The sequence below is a fragment of the Rhinopithecus roxellana genome, chromosome 21 (genome assembly GCF_007565055.1).
Source record: "Rhinopithecus roxellana isolate Shanxi Qingling chromosome 21, ASM756505v1, whole genome shotgun sequence".
Classification (NCBI taxonomy): Eukaryota; Metazoa; Chordata; class Mammalia; order Primates; family Cercopithecidae; genus Rhinopithecus; species Rhinopithecus roxellana.
In genome coordinates this window covers 11,227,905-11,246,457 of record NC_044569.1, presented here as the reverse complement: position 1 = coordinate 11,246,457, position 18,553 = coordinate 11,227,905, and the positions used below count along the sequence as shown (strand labels likewise).

Sequence of the window (18,553 nt, the reverse complement as noted above, 5' to 3'; positions counted from 1 at the left end):
GAAGCGGGTGGGGGAACCTTTTGGGGTGATGGAAATGTTCTAAACCTTGACAAGGGGATGGCTTATACAAGTGTCTGTATTTATCAAAACTCACCCAACTATACACCCAAGATCTGTGCATTTCACTATATGTCAGTAATATCCCAATAAATAGAAAAAAAAAAAAAAAGAGAGGAAATGTTTATTCTAGGACTGAATGTACTATGTCAGCTCCACAGACATGCCAGGTTTTCTCATTTCCAGGTCTTTCCCACCCTACTCTTTCCTGCCGCTTCCTTCTGTATTCCCTCCTCCCTTCCTCCAGCGGGTGCTTTTTTGCACTGTTTCTTTTTTTTTGATCTTTTTTTTTTTTTTTTTTTTTTTTTTTTTTGAGACGCTGTTTTGCTCTTGTTGCCAAGGCTGGAGTGCAATGGCGTGATCTCGGCTCACCGCAACCTCCACCCTCCAGGTTCAACTGATTCTCCTGACTCAGCCTCCTGAGTAGCTGGGATTACAGGCATGTACCACCATGCTTGGCTAATTTTGTATTTTTAGTAGAGACAGGGTTTCTCCATGTTGGTCAGACTGGTCTCGAACTCCCGACCTCAGGTGATCTGCCTGCCTCAGCCTCCCAAAGTGCTGGGATTACAGGCATAAGCCACCGCTCCCAGCCCACGTTGTTTCTTTGAACCGCTAAGTGGTCCTTCCTATGTGTTCTCTGTGCACCCCCAGTCCCTGCACACTCTATACCACTCAGCAGAAGTCTATTTTTCCCCACCAGACCAGAAGTCCCTTGAGAGGTAGGGCATGCCTTAAACATGCAGTGAAGGCGACCTGCTCATCACTGCTAATAACCAACATAGTGAAGGAACCACCCATGTGTTGTGCACTTTCTCTGCACTAAGGGCTTAACGAGGATCTGATCATTGTCTTGTTCATCGATGAATCCTGAGATCCCAGTATGCACAAGGCAGAGATTCCATGATGTCTTAAACATATTCAGTGTTCTCAGATAAGATGCAGTGGAGCAAAAGGTCACCCCTGGTTGTAAGAATCACAGGGGATTTTTTAAAATAACTTTTTTCTTACATTTTCTATAGTTCAAAAAGTTTCTGCTATTATATGTTACTAGTACATCAAAATAAAGGAAGTTCGGTGTAGAGGAAAGGTCCACTGAAGACAGTAAAAACACAAGAGATATTTTGAGATCTAGCTGAGGTTTTTATAAGCCATTTTTTAAAAATGTTGTTACAGCTCTGTTTTTAAAGATGAAAATGTTACAATCTGAGGAGAAGCTAAGTCAATACATAAAAAGAAAAGAAAAAGCTAGAGTGGACACCAAACTGCATTATATTTTTCAAAGAAAAATTTCTTGAGAAATTAAAACTTATCCCTTTTTTTTCAGCTTCAATATAACAGGAAGAAATAATTTCAGAAAGGACTTCCCTCTTTTCCCATAAATATACAAAAATCTTTACTTTGATGCCAAAACAGTTGGGGATATGAAAAGCACATTGTGATCCAGTCCTGCAAAACTGTCTTCACGGATTTCCCTGAATCCTCCCAGGCCCAATGCAAGAAGCCCTGCTAGGTAGAAACACTGAAAGTATGCGACCAAACATTGGCAGCTCAAAATCTAAAGAGAACTGAGCTCTGCCAAATGGCAAAATGGTTATCCTGGACTATTTGGCAACCCCCACCAATAATACATAAGTGAGAAAGCTTAAATATAAATCTTAACAAGAAACAAAGCTCCATCTTGTTCCTAAAGCCAGGCCTCAATTGTTTTCACTTATTCAGCTCACTTACTGTGAAAAGAACAGTATCTGCATTCCTGTTCGGTTCCCATAAGCTCTTCACCTCACCTAAAGACAGGGGTGCGGCCCCTACAAGATAAGATATGCAAGGCTGCAAAGATTAAAGCCTGTCAGAGAAAGACCCTTTCAGAAGGCTAAGGTAGTAGTAGTTTTAAAACAGGCCTCAAATTCTTCACCCCTCCTCCGGTTGATGGGTGAGGCTGGTCTATCTTTCCCAACTTGAATCTCTGCCAACCTGAGTGACTGGGTGTCTCATAGAGCACAGGGAAACTGGCACTGTGTGACTGGAGACCAGGTCTAAGAGGGGACACAACTTCTGCCTCCTGCCCCAACCTGCCCTATAAGCAAGCTGCCTTAAGGCCGCCATGCTGTGAGGAAGCTCTGGCGTCCATGCGGAAAGACCACACGGAGAAGCCCTGAACCCTCATGAACACAGCCTCCAGCTGCCCCAGGGATCTTCTCCCAGCTGGTCCAGCACCCTCTTCCCCAGGTTCCCCAAACTCCCTCCTCTTCCCTAAGGAAGAGAGACCCTCTTCCCTAAGCTGCTCCAACTCTAGCCCTCATGGTCTGCAGCCTTAGACATACCCACTCAGGCCTTTCCTAAATCCTGACCCCACTGAAATCAGGAAAGGTATAAAATGAATGTTGCTGTTTTAAGCCATAAAGTTTCACAGTGATTTCTTCCACAATAGATAACCAGCAGAGAAGCTATGCATGAGAAAATAAAATGAGGTAATGAAAATGTGAAAACCAAAGGAAGACCTATTTCTGAGGCTAGCAGCTTCACAGAGAACATGACAACAAAGATGAAAATGTCTGGAGGGCAGGAATTTAGAGGGGCTTACTTCCAAATCATAATGATGAGCTTAAGATTTCTTCCAATCTATTTATTTTACCAAGCAAATCAAGAAACCTTAATATCTGAAATTGGTGGAGGCCAGTATGAAGTAATAGAAAACTGGAATGGAATCATTAGAGTATAAACAAGCATACAGTAAAAGTAATTTCTATCTGAGTGCTCCTAGGAAGGGTTTCTGCCTAACCTCTTTTCAGGAACAGCCAAAATTCACTTCTAATGAGATGCTCCAAGTTACATGCAATTCTTGCAATAAAAATCTTTAAAGATTTTATCTTAAGAATGTGAAATTTGCCTATTTTCCTGTTGACCTTGTCGATGTGCTTAATAAACACTTTATATTTGAATGATATAATAATAAACCTCACCTTGTACTGGTCAATTTTTCAGAAATTTGGGGGAAAAAAACAACTGACATCTGAATTAATGAGGTTTTACAAAACCCAGCAAACAAGCAGCTCTTGTCTAAAGATTTGCATAAAACAAAGGCCCTCTGTGACTGTGTTCCCACAACAAAGTGCTACTTCCTAATTAAACCTACACATAAAATAAAGCACGGCTCCAAAAGGCAGCTTTATTTTCAATGCCATAGGGAACTTTCCTTCTTTACAAAACAGATCTTATCTTCTAAAAGACCATTACACATTTTTACTCACACATCTGGCCCTCACTCCCAGTGAAATGTTCTCCGGGTTTAGAAGTTTTTTAAGGAAAAGCGAAGATACTGATTTATTTTCCTCCTTCTTGGTTACAAAAAAAAAAAAAAAAGTTAGGTAGCACCCAATTCTCTCAGCCACTGCAAAAGCATGAAGACAGTGTCAATACCCTGCTGGATTCACTGGGGAGAGGACCCTACCGAGCAGGCAAACAGAAGAGGGAAGAGGATACAATCCGAACACTCCCAACATCAGGAGAGAATTGCAAGAGCTCTTGCCAGTCTCCCCATAAAGTCAGAACAAAGGAAAACAATAATTGGAGACCAAAGACAAGGCGACAGTGTGGCATGGTGTAGACGGAACCAGAGGTCCTGGTTTCCAGGCCTAGCCTGAGCACGTGCAGCCATAGACCGACCCTGGGCAAGCCTGTGACTCGCTTGCTCTGTGCTGTGATTTTTGTACCTGCAAAGACGAGATCATTCACATTCCAGAACTGTTGGGAAAAGCAGATGAAACAATACGGATGAGGAAAAAAATGCTGAATAGTCTATAATTCATATCTATAAGTTCCTATATGTGTAGCTGTTAATAACATTCCTCTTTCAAAAGATGCTCAAAACAAAGTTAACCATAAATTTGTCATATAAACCTCAAACGTGATTGATATTCACTGCATTATTTCATGGGTATATGTACGAAATGAACCTTTTTTCATTGACAGCTCAAGTTATCACCCATAACAGAAAAAGCACCAAAATGTCAGGCCTGAGGATTCTTGGGCAAATGACGGGTAAGCCATATATATAGAAACTATTAATGCCGTTTTAACAATTATTAATCTTGAGTTTTAGTTATACTGGGAAATGTTCATGATATAAAATTACATAAAACATTCAAACACGAATTTATATATCACATAATCTGTCTCAGCTGGAGGGTCAGAGTGGTGCAATGATGCAGAGTCCAGGCTCTCAAGCTTCAGTGAGTCCTACCCTTGAGCAAGCCTCTTTAAACTCTCTAAATCTCAGTTTTGTCATCTGTCTAAAGGGGATAATAACAGAAGCCAACTCATAGGCGATTATGAGAATTCAATGACATAATCCTCATCAAGTGCATAGCACAATGTCTGATGCAGTAAGTATGTAATACGTGATAGTACTGTCGTAGCATTATTAAATGCATAGAATTGTAGGCAAATGACACAGTCAATATCCCAAGATACCAATTAGCGATTGCTACAGGGTGAAGAGATGATATGTTTCTACCCATTTACACTTATCTGTATCTTCCATTTTTCTATGATGATTCCATCTTAACTTCCTAATCAGAAAAAAACATAATAATTATTGACTTATGAATTTCTCAAAATCTGCATAACTGCACTCCTTAATCCTGTTAGCTAACTGTGATTAGATTCTATTAAGCCCTTGTTTAACATTTCCCTTGGTGATATCTGAAGATCTTTGGGAATCTAAAGTAATTTGTGTATTAGAAATATGACAGAGGGAAAAAAACTCAGGTTTATTAAACGTGAGGAGTTTGTTAGGTACTCTACATCCTTCATGCTATCACATTTCACTTTGTATATATCACCCTACCACACTTCATGCATCACCACCAAATCACGCCACCAAAATCCAATAGTTAATACACAAATGGAACTGCTTCTGTATTTCCTCCATCCCTGTCCTGAAGGTCTCAGGACCAAGCTGGTGCCCTGATGCAGTCTCTCAGCTGAGAACCAAGAATACCTAGTCTGTAATGTATTAGACAGCAGTCCATGATTTCTCCAGGAGAATTCACTGTAGTATGCTTTCTACATATTCAAAAGTATTTGTAATAAAAAGGCTCAATAAATAAAAAAATCTGAGAAAGGCTTGATCAGATATAAGCATAATGTGCTTTGTTTAAAAAACAACAACAAAGCACAAGCAGAATTTTTATACTGTGTAAACGGTAAAGAAATTTCTGAATACTACTTATTTTAAGTGATCTTATTTTAAAAGCCTACCCTAAAACACTAAAAATTACCTAAAGCAGTCTATAACTACATGAGTATGTTTATTTTTTAAAAATGCCTTAAACATCTAAAATGGAGACGGCCTTCTGGAATTCCTCAGACTAACTTAGTCCATCCCTTCAGGATGAAGTCAAGCATGACAAATCTCAAGACAAAAGATAGACTTACAGAGGTTTGAAATCTATATGTAAAATGTCCAGGTCTTAATTTGGCCAAACTCATATAATACCATATTCCTAATAGTGAACACAGTTTTACGTTTTCCTTTAGAAAAAGGAAAATACGTTAGAAAGGTGATGGGAAAAACCAAAATCTTCCAGAGAACCATTCTTACCACTGAGATAAACACAAAGGCCAGGGTAAAAAAGAAGCTCTTGGCTGGGCGTGGTGCTCATGCCTCTAACTCCAGCACTTTGGGAAGCTGAGGCAGGTGGATCACCTGAGATCAGGAGTTCGAGACCACATACCTGTAATCCCAGCTACTCAGGAGCCTGAGGCAGGAGAATCGCTTGAACCCGGGAGGTGGAGGTTGCAGCAAGCCAAGATTGAGCCATTACACTCCAGCCTGGGTAACAAGAGCGAAACTCCACCTCAAAAAAAAAAAAAAAAAAAAAAAGAAAAGAAAAGAAAAAAGAAGCTCTTTTCTTTTTCTTTTTTTTTTTTTTTTTTGAGATGGAGTCTCACTCTGTCACCCAGGCTGGAGTGCAGTGGCCGGATCTCAGCTCACTGCAAGCTCCGCCTCCCGGGTTTATGCCATTCTCCTGCCTCAGCCTCCCGAGTAAGCTGGGACTACAGGCGCCCGCCACCTCGCCCGGCTAGTTTTTTGTATTTTTTGGTAGAGACGGGGTTTCACCATGTTAGCCAGGATGGTCTCGATATCCTGACCTCGTGATCCGCCCGTCTCGGCCTCCCAAAGTGCTGGGATTACAGGCTTGAGCCACCGCGCCTGGCCAAGAAGCTCTTTTCTTTTTTCTTTAGGGGGATTTGAAAATATTAAGGAGTGTCACATTAATTCATGTCCTACACCTAAAAGCTATTAAAAGTGCTATTTTACTTTCATAATACTATGAACCTGAACTTGGAAAACGTCTTCTGAGCTGCACATCTTGCTACCTTATTTGCCATAATTATTACAGAACACAAGTTCCTTGTACATCAGTATATGAAGTATCACCTTGTCTTGTTAAAATCCTGCACATTTGGCCAGGCATGGTGGCTGACGCCTGTAATCCCAGCACTTTGGGAGGCCAAGGCGGGCGGATCACGAGGTCAACAGATGAGACCATCCTGGCCAACATGGTGAAACCCTGTCTACTAAAAATACAAAATAATTAACCGGGCGTGGCGACGGGAGCCTGTAGTTCCAGCTACTCCGGAGGCTGAGGCAGGAGAATCGCTTGAACCCAGGAGACGGAAGTTGCAGTGTGCCAAGATCACGCCACTGCACTCCAGCCTGGGTGTCAGAGCGAGGCTTTGTTTCAAAAAAAAAATCCTGCACATTTTAAAACTATCATTTATTCAAAGAATTCTGATTGTCATTAAATCTCCATAATTTCTATGTAAATCCTACAATGCACATAACAATTATTTGCCTCTCTTAACCAATCTCGTATTTTACATGAAATTTATGAGTTCTAACACAAGAGAATGGAAATAAGTAAGAATTAATGCGATGGCTTTTCTGAAAAGCTCAAATCAGAACCAGGACAACAGCTCCAAAACACCTGCCATCTCTCTTCTCCCCTCCCCTCCCCTCCCCTCCCTTCTCCTCTCCTCTTCTTTCCTTTCCTTTCCCAGGAACATCAGGGCAACTGGAGCTCATCTCATATTTCTTCAGAGCTCATCTCAAATTTCTTCGCATCCTCCTATGTGGCCTTCAAGTAAGGGAAGAGGATGCAGGTGTGGCTGGAGCCAATCATACCTTCCCTTTCCCCACTCATGCTGAAGGCGCTGCTTAAGTTAGTATTGGGCAACTCCAGCTTACCTGGCCCAGACAGACTGCATCTGGCAGGGCAGACACAGTCAAGAGGTTTAACACTGTCTTGTTTTGTTTTCTTCTAGCCTTATATAATCCTTATAGAATAACTTGAGCAAAGACATTAGCAAGATAGTAAGCTAGAAGTTAGGAAATACAAGTGTTTTCCCCTCTCCCTCCCCATGCATCTGTCGGCAGCCAGCAAACAGCCTGACATTTCCTGGACGGACGGCTGTGCCCTGTTGACGCAGCTTCAAAGAACATCAACCATACGGAAGCAATTGCACCCATCTCCCCAAAGACACCTGAGAATGATAAAAGTGACAAGAAATGGCACCAGGGACTCCTTCTGTATACCACTTGCCTTCACCTGGTGGAAAATAGACCTGAATGTAAATGTGTTCCGAAAGAAGCCAGACTTTCCCAAAAGTCATTGGAAGACCACAGTTCAGCAGCCCATAGACACTCTTCAAGGGTTCTGGCCTGACCTACCTGCCTTAAGTCCAGAGTGATTGTGACCCAGTGATACTCTCTCCCATTCTGAATGCTGGGACTTTGCCACCAGTTATTGGTGCCATCTATGGCATGTGATATTGGATGGCGTTCTGTTAAAAGAAAATAAAAAACATGAATTCCTCTCAGCTCTTGCTTTACATTTCTTAAGTTCTAAACCGTAATGCTAGTGAAACAAAGAGCAGTGAAGGTGAACACAATGTTTATGGCTTCCTAATAGAAGTCTCAGTCCTCATTTCACAAAGTGTACATTCCCAAGAAAATTTCAGAAACGAAGGCGCGACACTTGCCTCTGGGGTTTGCACTGCTGCCATCACAGATCCGGCACTGTGGGTTTCGGACGGGCCGACCCGGCACATGCTCCACAAGTTTGCAGAACATCTCGGGCCCCTTCTCGCCACAGGTGGCATTGGTACTGATGTCAGCGTTGCTGGCAAGATTGAGAATGGCAGGAAACAGGCCTGAAAGTGAAAATTCACCAAATCAGCTGAGCCACTTGAAATCCAGAGAATGAGCTTACCCCATCCCACTTGGTAGGTGAATCAAAAGGAGACTGAAAGTCTATGTGCTGGATGAAGGAATCCTCACATACACGCAGGATACCAGCATGGTTTCAGCTTTATGAAATTCTAGCAGAAGCAAAATTCATCTATGGGGAAAAGTCAAAACATTGTTGCAGGGGGTAGGGATTGACTATGAAAGGACAGAGGAACTTTCTAGGGTAATATGTTCATATCTCGATAAAGCTTTGGGTTTCACAGGCAGATGCAGTTGTGAAAAATCATAGAATGAGTACACCTAAGATTTGGGTAGATCTGTGTATCTTAGTGCGTGTACATTCTACCTCAAAAAACAAAATAAAAGAATCATAAACAAATACCAATGTACATGGGGAAATGTTTAGGAGCAAAGTATACTTACGTCTCCAACTCACTTCGAAATGCATCACAAAGTAAGCTGGCTTCCAATGACATGCCATCTCACACTAGTCAGAATGTCTATTATTAAAAAGTCAAAAAACAACAGATACCGGAGAAGCTGTGGAGAAGAGGGATGCTTATATACTGTTGGTGGGAGTGTAAATTAGTTCAGCCACTGTGGAGATCGTGCCACGGCACTCCAGCCTGGGCAATAGAGCGAGACTCAGTCTCAAAAAAAAAAAAAAAAAAATCAAGGCGAGAGTATGGGTGTTCACTGTACAATTATTTCCACTTTTCTGATTGAAAATGTTTACAATAAAATGCTGTGAAACAGGCTTTAGGGGAAAGTTTCAAATGACCAATGCATATATTTATCAATGCAATTCAAACACCTATCACTGGAAAGAAGGGAATTTATTCTGTCCTTACTTAGGTCCAGTTGCCTCTGGTAGTATTTACATGGTCTTTTCTATAATTATCTAGGATTTTTTTTTTTTTTTTGTCTCTCTCTCTTCTCTTTCTTTACTCCTGTTTTCTTTGGTGAATAAAATTTTAGAACCCAAAGATCCAGTTTTCAAAATGCTTTTCAAGTCATTATTGATCTTTGCCTTTGTACAGTTTCTTTGTCTCAGCTGATTTTATCTTTAAGCAGCCAAGATCAGTACCAGGTCCAAACTATTCAGGAAATAATTTCCAGGTGACTGTGAGAAAAGTATCTCCATTCGGTTCTTTGGAGATTTAACTTTATCTTGGTAAAAGGGGATAGCAGCAGTGAAGATTCTGTGAAGATACAGAAACGATGGTGTGCCGCGACGTTGAAGAGACATTCTCCAGGCATGGACACTGAGCTGAGAGCGTACTACAAGGATCTCAGCTCAGTGGCGTTTCTCTAAAATACTATGACTTGATCTTAAAAGATCACAGAGGCCGGGCGCGGTGGCTCAAGCCTGTAATCCCAGCACTTTGGGAGGCCGAGACGGGAGGATCACGAGGTCAGGAGATCGAGACCATCCTGGTCTACACGGTGAAACCCCGTCTCTACTAAAAAATACAAAAAACTAGCCGGGCGAGGTGGCGGCGCCTGTAGTCCCAGTTACTCGGGAGGCTGAGGCAGGAGAATGGCGTGAACCCGGGAGGCGGAGCTTGCAGTGAGCTGAGATCCGGCCACTGCACTCCAGCCTGGGTGGCAGAGCAAGGCTCCGTCTCAAAAAAAAAAAAAAAAAAAAAAAAAAAAAAAAAAATCACAGAATATAATCTTTTCTTTGTAAAAACCATATAGAAATACCATTACTGAAATGTTTATTTTTCAGTGAAATTTAAAATAGCACAGTGTAATTTTAGTAACACAGAAGGAATTCATGGCTTCAATTGTTATTTTTTAGGCACTGCCTAATACATTCAATGATCTTTTCCATTATAAATATTTTAAATTTTAAATTATAAAACAAAAATGGTTCTTTTTCTAACACTTGCTACACTAAAAAACTTACCATGCCCAGCACTTTGGGAGGCTGAGACGGGCGGATCACGTGGTCAGGAGATCGAGACCATCCTGGCCAACACGGTGAAACCCCGTCTCTACTAAAAAATACAAAAATCTAGCCGGGCGAGGTGGCGGGCACCTGTAGTCCCAGCTACTCGGGAGGCTGAGGCAGGAGAATGGCGTAAACCCGGGAGGCGGAGCTTGCAGTGAGCTGAGATCCGGCCACTGCACTCCAGCCTGGGCAACACAGCGAGACTCCGTCTCAAAAAAAAAAAAAAGAAAAGAAAAAGAGAGAGAAAAAAAAAATTAGGTAGTCTTTCAAAAACTTTTTACATAAAACAGAACTACCTATTAATAATTCTACTCAAATAGAAGGACCCCATTCTGTCAGTAAGTCCTTACCCTCTCAAAATAAAATAGTTATTTAATATTTGTACTCTAAAGCATTATTCTTAATTTTGAAACATAACATGGACTTACATCATATACTATGTTTAATATATTTATTTTCATTTTTAACTTAAAGATGCTTATTTTTATCATATCCCTGTAAAGGGACTTCTTTTCTTAATATAAACTAAGAAAAAAATGCTTTATGAGGAACCAGATGAGACATTATGTTTAATCATGCAGCTCCCCAATTCATTATTTGTATCAAGCAGTAGTTAGACAGTTATATTTTATGTAATAATGGAGCTCCTACAGTAACGCATACATTCTTATATGTGGTACTTACCTGTAGCAGGGGCTGACATTTATTCTATTTGGTACTAAGATAAATAATAATTTCCTCCATCCTTTATGACCATAACATTCTAGTATTCTGATTAAAATTTCTCTTATGAGCTAATCATTTAAAATAAAATATGCTTTTAAACTACGGCGTTTTGTCCAAACAGCTAAAATGACATTTTTTGGTTCTGTATTACATACGTGCATTTAGATTTACAGTACAATCAACTTTACCCATTCCCTTCACACAGACTAGTCAAGCAAGAAAAAGAAACCAAGGTTACAAGAACTGACTTCACAAGGCATTTCTCGATTAACAACAAATACTTCACCAGTTAATGAATGTTGCCACTTTCTCCTTATTCACCCCCACCAGTTGCAGGACATCACAAGAACTCCCTACAACCTCTCAGTCTGAGTAACTGCAGGGTCTTGTGTTATTGAGGAGGAGAGGGGCCAGGGAGTCATGGGGGCCCCACACACTATCTCTGCTGGAATCTTTGCCCTGAGCCATTGAGAAAAAGCAGCTCAAACCTCACGAACGTAAATTTAACTGTTTTTGGAGAATAATATCTCAGTTACAGTAATCAGCATCAGATAGTTCTTTGCACTAGACAGGTTTCTTATCTGGCTGTTATATATATATACATTTTTTTTTCTTTTTTTTTTTTTTTTTGAGACAGAGTCTCACTCTGTCACCCAGGCTGGAGTGCAGTGGCACGATCTTGGCTCACTTCAACCTCCACCTCCCAGGTTCAAGCGATTCTCCTGCCTCAGCCTCCTGAGTAGCTGGGATTACATGTGCACACCACCACGCCTGGCTAACTTTTGTATTTTTAGTAGAGACGGGGTTTCACCATGTTGGTCAGGCTGGTCTCGAACTCCTGACCTCAAGTGATCCACCCGCCTCGGCCTCCCAAAGTGCTGGTGAGCCACCATGCCTGGCCCTAAATATACTTTTAATAAAAAGGAAGATTGCTTTTTTTATTGAAAGTATATTTAGAAGAAATATACTTCATTAGCATGCCTATGCAAGTAAAATCTTCAGATAATTAATTTCATAAAAATATCTAGGTTGTCTTTCACTAAAACTAAATCTTCCTTCTCAGATAAGCTAATATTTGGAAAAAAATCTTCACTAAAAGCGATGTCTTACATATTATATTTACTCCCTTTTCATAGTTATAGAGTAATCACTATCCTTTTGTTGCAAAGAACCACATCTGTTCAAAGATGAGAGAAGATGAAAGAAGGTTGGGGCCAGGCATGATGACTCACGCCTGTAATCCCAGCACTTTGGAAGGCCGAGGGGGGTGGATCACTTGAGGTCAGGAGTTCGAGACCAGCCTGGCCACCATGGTGAAACTCCATCTCTACTAAAAATAAAAAAAAATTAGTGGGGCGTGGTGGTGTACGCCTGTAATCCCAGCTACTCGGGAGGCTGAGGCAGGGGAATCACTTAAACCTAAGAAGCGGAGTGAGCCGAAATCATGCCACTGCATTCCAGCCTGGGCAACACAGAGAGACTCCGTCTCAAAAAAAAGAAGTGGGGGTGGCGGAGTCGGTTAGAAATGTGTACTAGAGCAAGCACATTTTAAACATAATCTTTTTTTTTTTTTTTTTTTTTTGAGATGGGGCTTCACTCTTTTTGCCCAGGCTGGTAAACAAAAAAAATTTTTTTATTATTATTATACTTTAAGTTCTAGGGTACATGTGCACAACGTGCAGGTTTGTTACAAATGTATACATGTGCCATGGTGGTGTGCTGCATCCATTAACTCATCATTTACATTAGGTATATCCCCTAATGCTATTCCTCCTCCCTCCCCCCATCCCATGATAGGCCCCAGTGTGTGATGTTCCCCTTCCTGTGTCCAAGTGTTCTCATTGTTCAATTCCCACCTGTGAGTGAGAATATGAGCTGTTTGGTTTTCTGTTCTTGTGATAGTTTGCTGAGAATGATGGTTTCCAGTTGCATCCATGTCCCTACAAAGGACATGAACTCATTCTTTTTTATGGCTGCATAGTATTCGATGGTGTATATGTGCCACATTTTCTTAATCCAGTCTGTCATTGATTTGGGTTGGTTCCAAGTCTTTGCTATTGTGAATAATGCCGCAATAAACATACGTGTGCATGTGTCTTTATAGCAGCATGATTTATATTCCTTTGGGTATATACCCAGTAATGGGACGGCTGGGTCAAATGGTATTTCTAGTTCTAGATCCTTGAGGAATCGCCACACTGTCTTCCACAATGGTTGAACTAGTGTACATTCCCACCAACAGTGTAAAAGTGTTCCTATTTCTCCACATCCTCTCCAGCACCTGTTGCTTCCTGACTTTTTAATGATTGCCATTCTAACTGGTGTGGGATGGTATCTCATTGTGGTTTGGATTTGCATTTCTCTGACAGCTAGTGATGATGAGCATTTTTTCATGTGTCTGTTGGCTGTCTTCTTTTGAGAAATGTCTGTTTATATCCTTCACCCACTTTTTGATGGGGTTGTTTTTTTCTTGTAAATTTGTTTGAGTTCTTTATAGGTGCTGGATATTAGTAGACTGCAAAAATTTTCTCCCATTCTGTAGGTTGCCTGTTCACTCTGATGGTAGTTTCTTTCACTGTGCAGAAGCTCTTTAGTTTAATTAGATCCCATTTGTCAATTTTGGCTTTTGTTGCCATGGCTTTTAGTGTTTTACACATAAAGTCCTTGCCCATGCCTAGGTCCTGAATGGTATTGCCTAGGTTTTTTTCTAGGGTTTTTATGGTTTTAGGTCAACATTTAAGTCTCTAATCCATCTTGAATTATTTTTTGTATCAGGTGTAAGGAAGGGATCCAGTTTCAGCTTTCTACATATGGCTAGCCAGTTTTCCCAGCACGATTTATTAAATAGGGAATTCTTTCCCCATTTCTTTTTTTTTTTTTTCAGGGTTTTCAAAGATCAGATGTGTGGCATTATTTCTGAGGGCTCTGTTCTGTTCCACTGGTCTATGTCTCTCTTTTGGTACCAGTACCATGCTGCTTTGGTTACTGTAGCCTTGTAGTATAGTTTGAAGTCAGGTAGCGTGATGTCTCCAGCATTGTTCTTTTGACTTAGGACTGTCTTGGCAATGCGGGCTCTTTTGTGGTTCCATATGAACTCTAAAGTAGTTTTTTCCAATTCTGTGAAGAAACTCATTGGTAGTTTAATGGGGATGGCATTGAATCTATAAATTACCTTGGGCAGTATGGCCATTTTCACAATATTGATTCTTCCTATCCATGAGCATGGAATGTTCTTCCATTTGTTTGTGTCCTCTTTTATTTCACTGAACAGTGGTTTGTAGTATTCCTTGAAGAGGTCCTTCACATCCCTTGTAAGGTGGATTCCTAGATATTTTATTCTATTTGAAGCAATTGATTTGGCTTCAATTGCTTCACTCAATCACTTGGCTTCAATTCAATCACTCATGATTTGGCTCTGTGTTTGTCTGTTATTAGTGTATAGGAATGCTTGTGATTTTTGCACATTGATTTTGAATCCTGAGACTTTACTGAAATTGCTTATCAGTTTAAGGAGATTTTGGGCTGAGACGATGGGGTTTCCTAAATATACAATCATGTCATCTGCAAACAGGGACAATTTGACTTCTTCTTTTCCTAATTGAATACCCTTTATTTCTTTCTCCTGCCTGATTGCCCTGGCCAGAACTTCCAACACTATGTTGAATAGGAGTGGTGAGAGAGGGCATCCCTGTCTTGTGCCAGTTTTCAAAGGGAATGCTTCCAGTTTTTGCCCATTCAGTATGATATTGGCTGTGGGTTTGTCATAAATAGCTCTTATTATTTTGAGATATGTTCCATCAATACTGAATTTATTGAGACTTTTTAGTATGAAGGGCTGTTGAATTTTGTCAAAGGCCTTTTCTGCATCTATTGAGATAATCATGTGGTTTTTGTCTTTGGTTCTGTTTATATGATGGATTACGTTTATTGATTTGTGTATGTTGAACCAGTCTTGCATCCCAGGGATGAAGCCCACTTGATCATGGTGGATAAACTTTTTGATATGCTGCTGGATTTGGCTTGCCAGTACTTTTTGAGGATTTTTGCATCGATGTTCATCAGGGATATTGGTCTAAAATTCTATTTTTTTGCTGTGTCTCTGCCAGGCTTTGGTATCAGGATGATGTTGGCCTCATAAAATGATTTAGGGAGGATTCCCTCTTTTTCTATTGATTGGAATACTTTCAGAAGGAATGGCACCAGCTCCTCCTTGTACCTCTGGTAGAATTTGGCTGTGAATCCGTCTGGTCCTGGACTTTTTTTGGTTGGTAGGCTATTAATTATTGCCTCAATTTCAGAGCCTGTTATTGGTCTATTCGGGGATCCAGCTTCTTCCTGGTTTAGTCTTGGGAGGGTGTATGTGTCCAGGAATTTATTCATTTCTCCTAGGTTTTCTAGTTTATTTGCGTAGAGGTGTTTACAGTATTCTCTGATAGTAGTTTGTATTTCTGTGGGGTCGGTGGTGATATCCCCTTTATGATTTTTTATTGCATCTATTTGACTCTTCTCTCTTTTCTTCTTTATTAGTCTTGCTAGCAGTCTATCAATTTTGTTGATCTTTTCAAAAAACCAGCTTCTGGATTCACTGATTTTTTGGAGGGTTTTTTGTGTCTCTATCTCCTTCAATTCTGCTCTGATCTTAGCTATTTCTTGCCTTCTGCTAGCTTTTGAAAGTGTTTGCTCTTGCTTCTCTAGTTCTTTTAATTGTGATGTTAGGGTGTCAATTTTAGATCTTTCCTGATTTCTTTCTACTACGGGCATTTAGTGTTATAAATTTCCCTCTACACACTGCTTTAAATGTGTCCCAGAGATTCTGGTATGTTGTATCTTTATTCTCATTGGTTTCAAAGAACATCTTTATTTCTGCCTTCATTTTGTTATTTACCCCATAGTCATTCAGGAGCAGGTTGTTCGGTTTCCATGTAGTTGAGCGGTTTTGAGTGAGTTTCTTAATCCTGAGTTGTAGTTTGCACTGTGGTCTGAGAGACAGTTTGTTATAATTTCTGTTCTTTTACATTTGCTGAGGAGTGCTTTACTTCCAACTATGTGGTCAATTTTGGAATAAGTGTGATGTGGTGCTGAGAAGAATGTATATTCTGTTGATTTGGGGTGGAGAGTTCTGTAGATGTTTATTAGGTCCACTTGGTGCAGAGCTGAGTTCAATTCCTGGATATCCTTGTTAACTTTCTGTTTCATTGATCTGTCTAATGTTGACAGTGGGGTGTTAAAGTCTCCCATTATTGTTGTGTGGGAGTCTAAGTCTCTTTGTAGGTCTCTAAGGACTTGCTTTATGAATCTGGGTGCTCCTGTATTGGGTGCATATATATTTAGGAGAGTTAGCTCTTCCTGTTGAATTGCTCCCTTTACCATTATGTAGTGGCCTTCTTTGCCTCTTCTGATCTTTGTTAAAGTCTGTTTTATCAGAGACTAGGAATGCAAGCCCTGCTATTTTTGCTTTCCATTTGCTTGGTAGATCTTCCTCCATCCCATTATTTTGAGCCTATGTGTGTCTCTGCATGTGAGATGGGTCTCCTCAATACAGCACCCTCATGGGTCTTGACTCTTTATCCAATTTGCCTGTCTATGTCTTTTAATTGGAGCATTTAGCCCATTTACACTTAAGCTTAATATTGTTATGTGTGAATTTGATCCTGTCATTATGATGTTAGCTGGGTATTTTGCTCATTAGTTCATGCAGTTTCTTCCTAGCATTGATGGTCTTTAGATTTTGGCATGTTTTTGCAGTGGCTGGTACTGGTTGTTTCTTTCTACGTTTAGTGCTTCCTTCAGGAGCTCTTTTAGGGCAGGCCTGGTGGTGACAAAATCTCTCAGCATTTGCTTGTCTGTAAAGGATTTTATTTCTCCTTCACTTATGAAACTTAGTTTTGCTGGATATGAAATTCTGGGTTGAAAATTCTTTTCTTTAAGAATGTTAAATATTGACCCGCAACTCTCTTCTGGCTTGCTGGGTTTCTGCCAAGAGATCCACTGTTAGTCTGATGGACTTCCCTCTGTAGGTAACCTGACCTTTCTCTCTGGCTGCCCTTAACATTTTTTCCTTCATTTCAACTTTGGTGCATCTGATAATTATGTGTCTTGGAGGTGTTCTTCTCGAGGAGTGTCTTTCTGGCGTTCTCTGTATTTCCTGAATTTGAATGTTGGCCTGCCTTGCTAGGTTGGGGAAGTTCTCCTGGATAATATGCTGCAGAATCTTTTCCAACTTGGTTTCATTCTCCCCATCACTTTCAGGTGCACCAAATCAGTAGATTTGGTCTTTTCACATAGTCCCATATTTCTTGGAGGCTTTGTTCATTTCTTTTTACTCTTTTTTCTCTAAACTTCTCTTCTCGCTTCATTTCATTCATTTGATTTGCAATCACTGATCAACTTCCAGTTGATCGAATCGGTTACTGAAGCTTGTGCATTTGTCACGTAGTTCTTGTGCCATGGTTTTTAGCTCTATCAGGTCATTTAAGGACTTCTCTACATTGGTTATTCTAGTTAGCCATTCATCTAATCTCTTTTCAAGGTTTTTAGCTTCTTTGTGATGGGTTCAAACTTCCTCCTTTAGCTTGGAGAAGTTTGATCGTCTGAAGCCTTCTTCTCTCAACTCGTCAAAGTCATTCTCCGTCCAGCTTTGTTCCATTGCTGGCAAGGAGCTGTGTTCCTTTGGAGGGGGAGAGGCACTCTGATTTTTAGAATTTTCAGCTTTTCTGCTCTGTTTTTCGCCATCTTTGTGGTTTTATCTACTTTTTGTCTTTGATAATGGTGATGTATAGATGGGGTTTTGGTGGGATGTCCTTTCTGTTTTGGGATGTCCTTTCTGTTTGTTAGTTTTCTTTCTAAGAGTCAGGACCCTCAGATGCAGATCTGTTGGAGTTTGCTGGAGGTCCACTCCAGACCCTGTTTGCCTGGGTATCAGCAGCGGAGGCTGCAGAAGAGTGAATATTGCTGAACAGCAAATGTTGTTGCCTGATCCTTCCTCCAGAAGCTTCATCTCAGAGGGGCACCTGGCTGTATGAGGTGTCAGTCGCCCCCTACTAGGGGGTGCCTCCCAGTTAGGCTACTTGGGGGTCAGGGACCCACTTGAGCAGGCAGTCTGTCCGTTCTCAGATCTCAAACTCCATGCTGGGAGAACCACTACTCTCTTCAAAGCTGTCAGACAGGGACATTTAAATCTGCAGCAGTTTCTGCTGCCTTTTGTTTGGCTATGCCCTGTCCCCAGAGGTGGAGTCTACAGAGGCAGGCAGGCCTCCTTGAGCTGCAGTGGGCTCCACCCAGTTCAAGCTTCCTGGCCTCTTTGTTTACCTACTGAAGCCTCAGCAATGGCAGGCACCCCTCTCCCAGCCTTGCTGCTGCCTTGCAGTTAGATCTCAGACTGCTGTGCTACCAATGAGGGAGGCTTCATGGGTGTGGGACTCTCCAAGCCAGGCACGGGATATAATCTCCTGGTGTGCTGTTTGCTAACACCCTTGGAAAAGTGCAGTATTAGGGAGGGAGTGACCCAATTTTCCAGGTGCTGTGTGTCAAGGTTGCCTTTGGCTAGGAAAGGGGAT

At 41.0% G+C, this 18,553-nt stretch overlaps 1 protein-coding gene across 1 annotated transcript in view; it reads right to left on the bottom strand.

Moving 5' to 3' along the window:
• Window positions 1–18,553, bottom strand: part of LAMA1 (laminin subunit alpha 1) — a 172,192-nt gene that overhangs the window by 120,003 nt on the left and 33,636 nt on the right. The window contains 2 exon segments of the mRNA XM_030926195.1: window positions 7,796–7,908; window positions 8,107–8,277. Coding sequence (XP_030782055.1) covers window positions 7,796–7,908; window positions 8,107–8,277 — 284 coding nt within the window.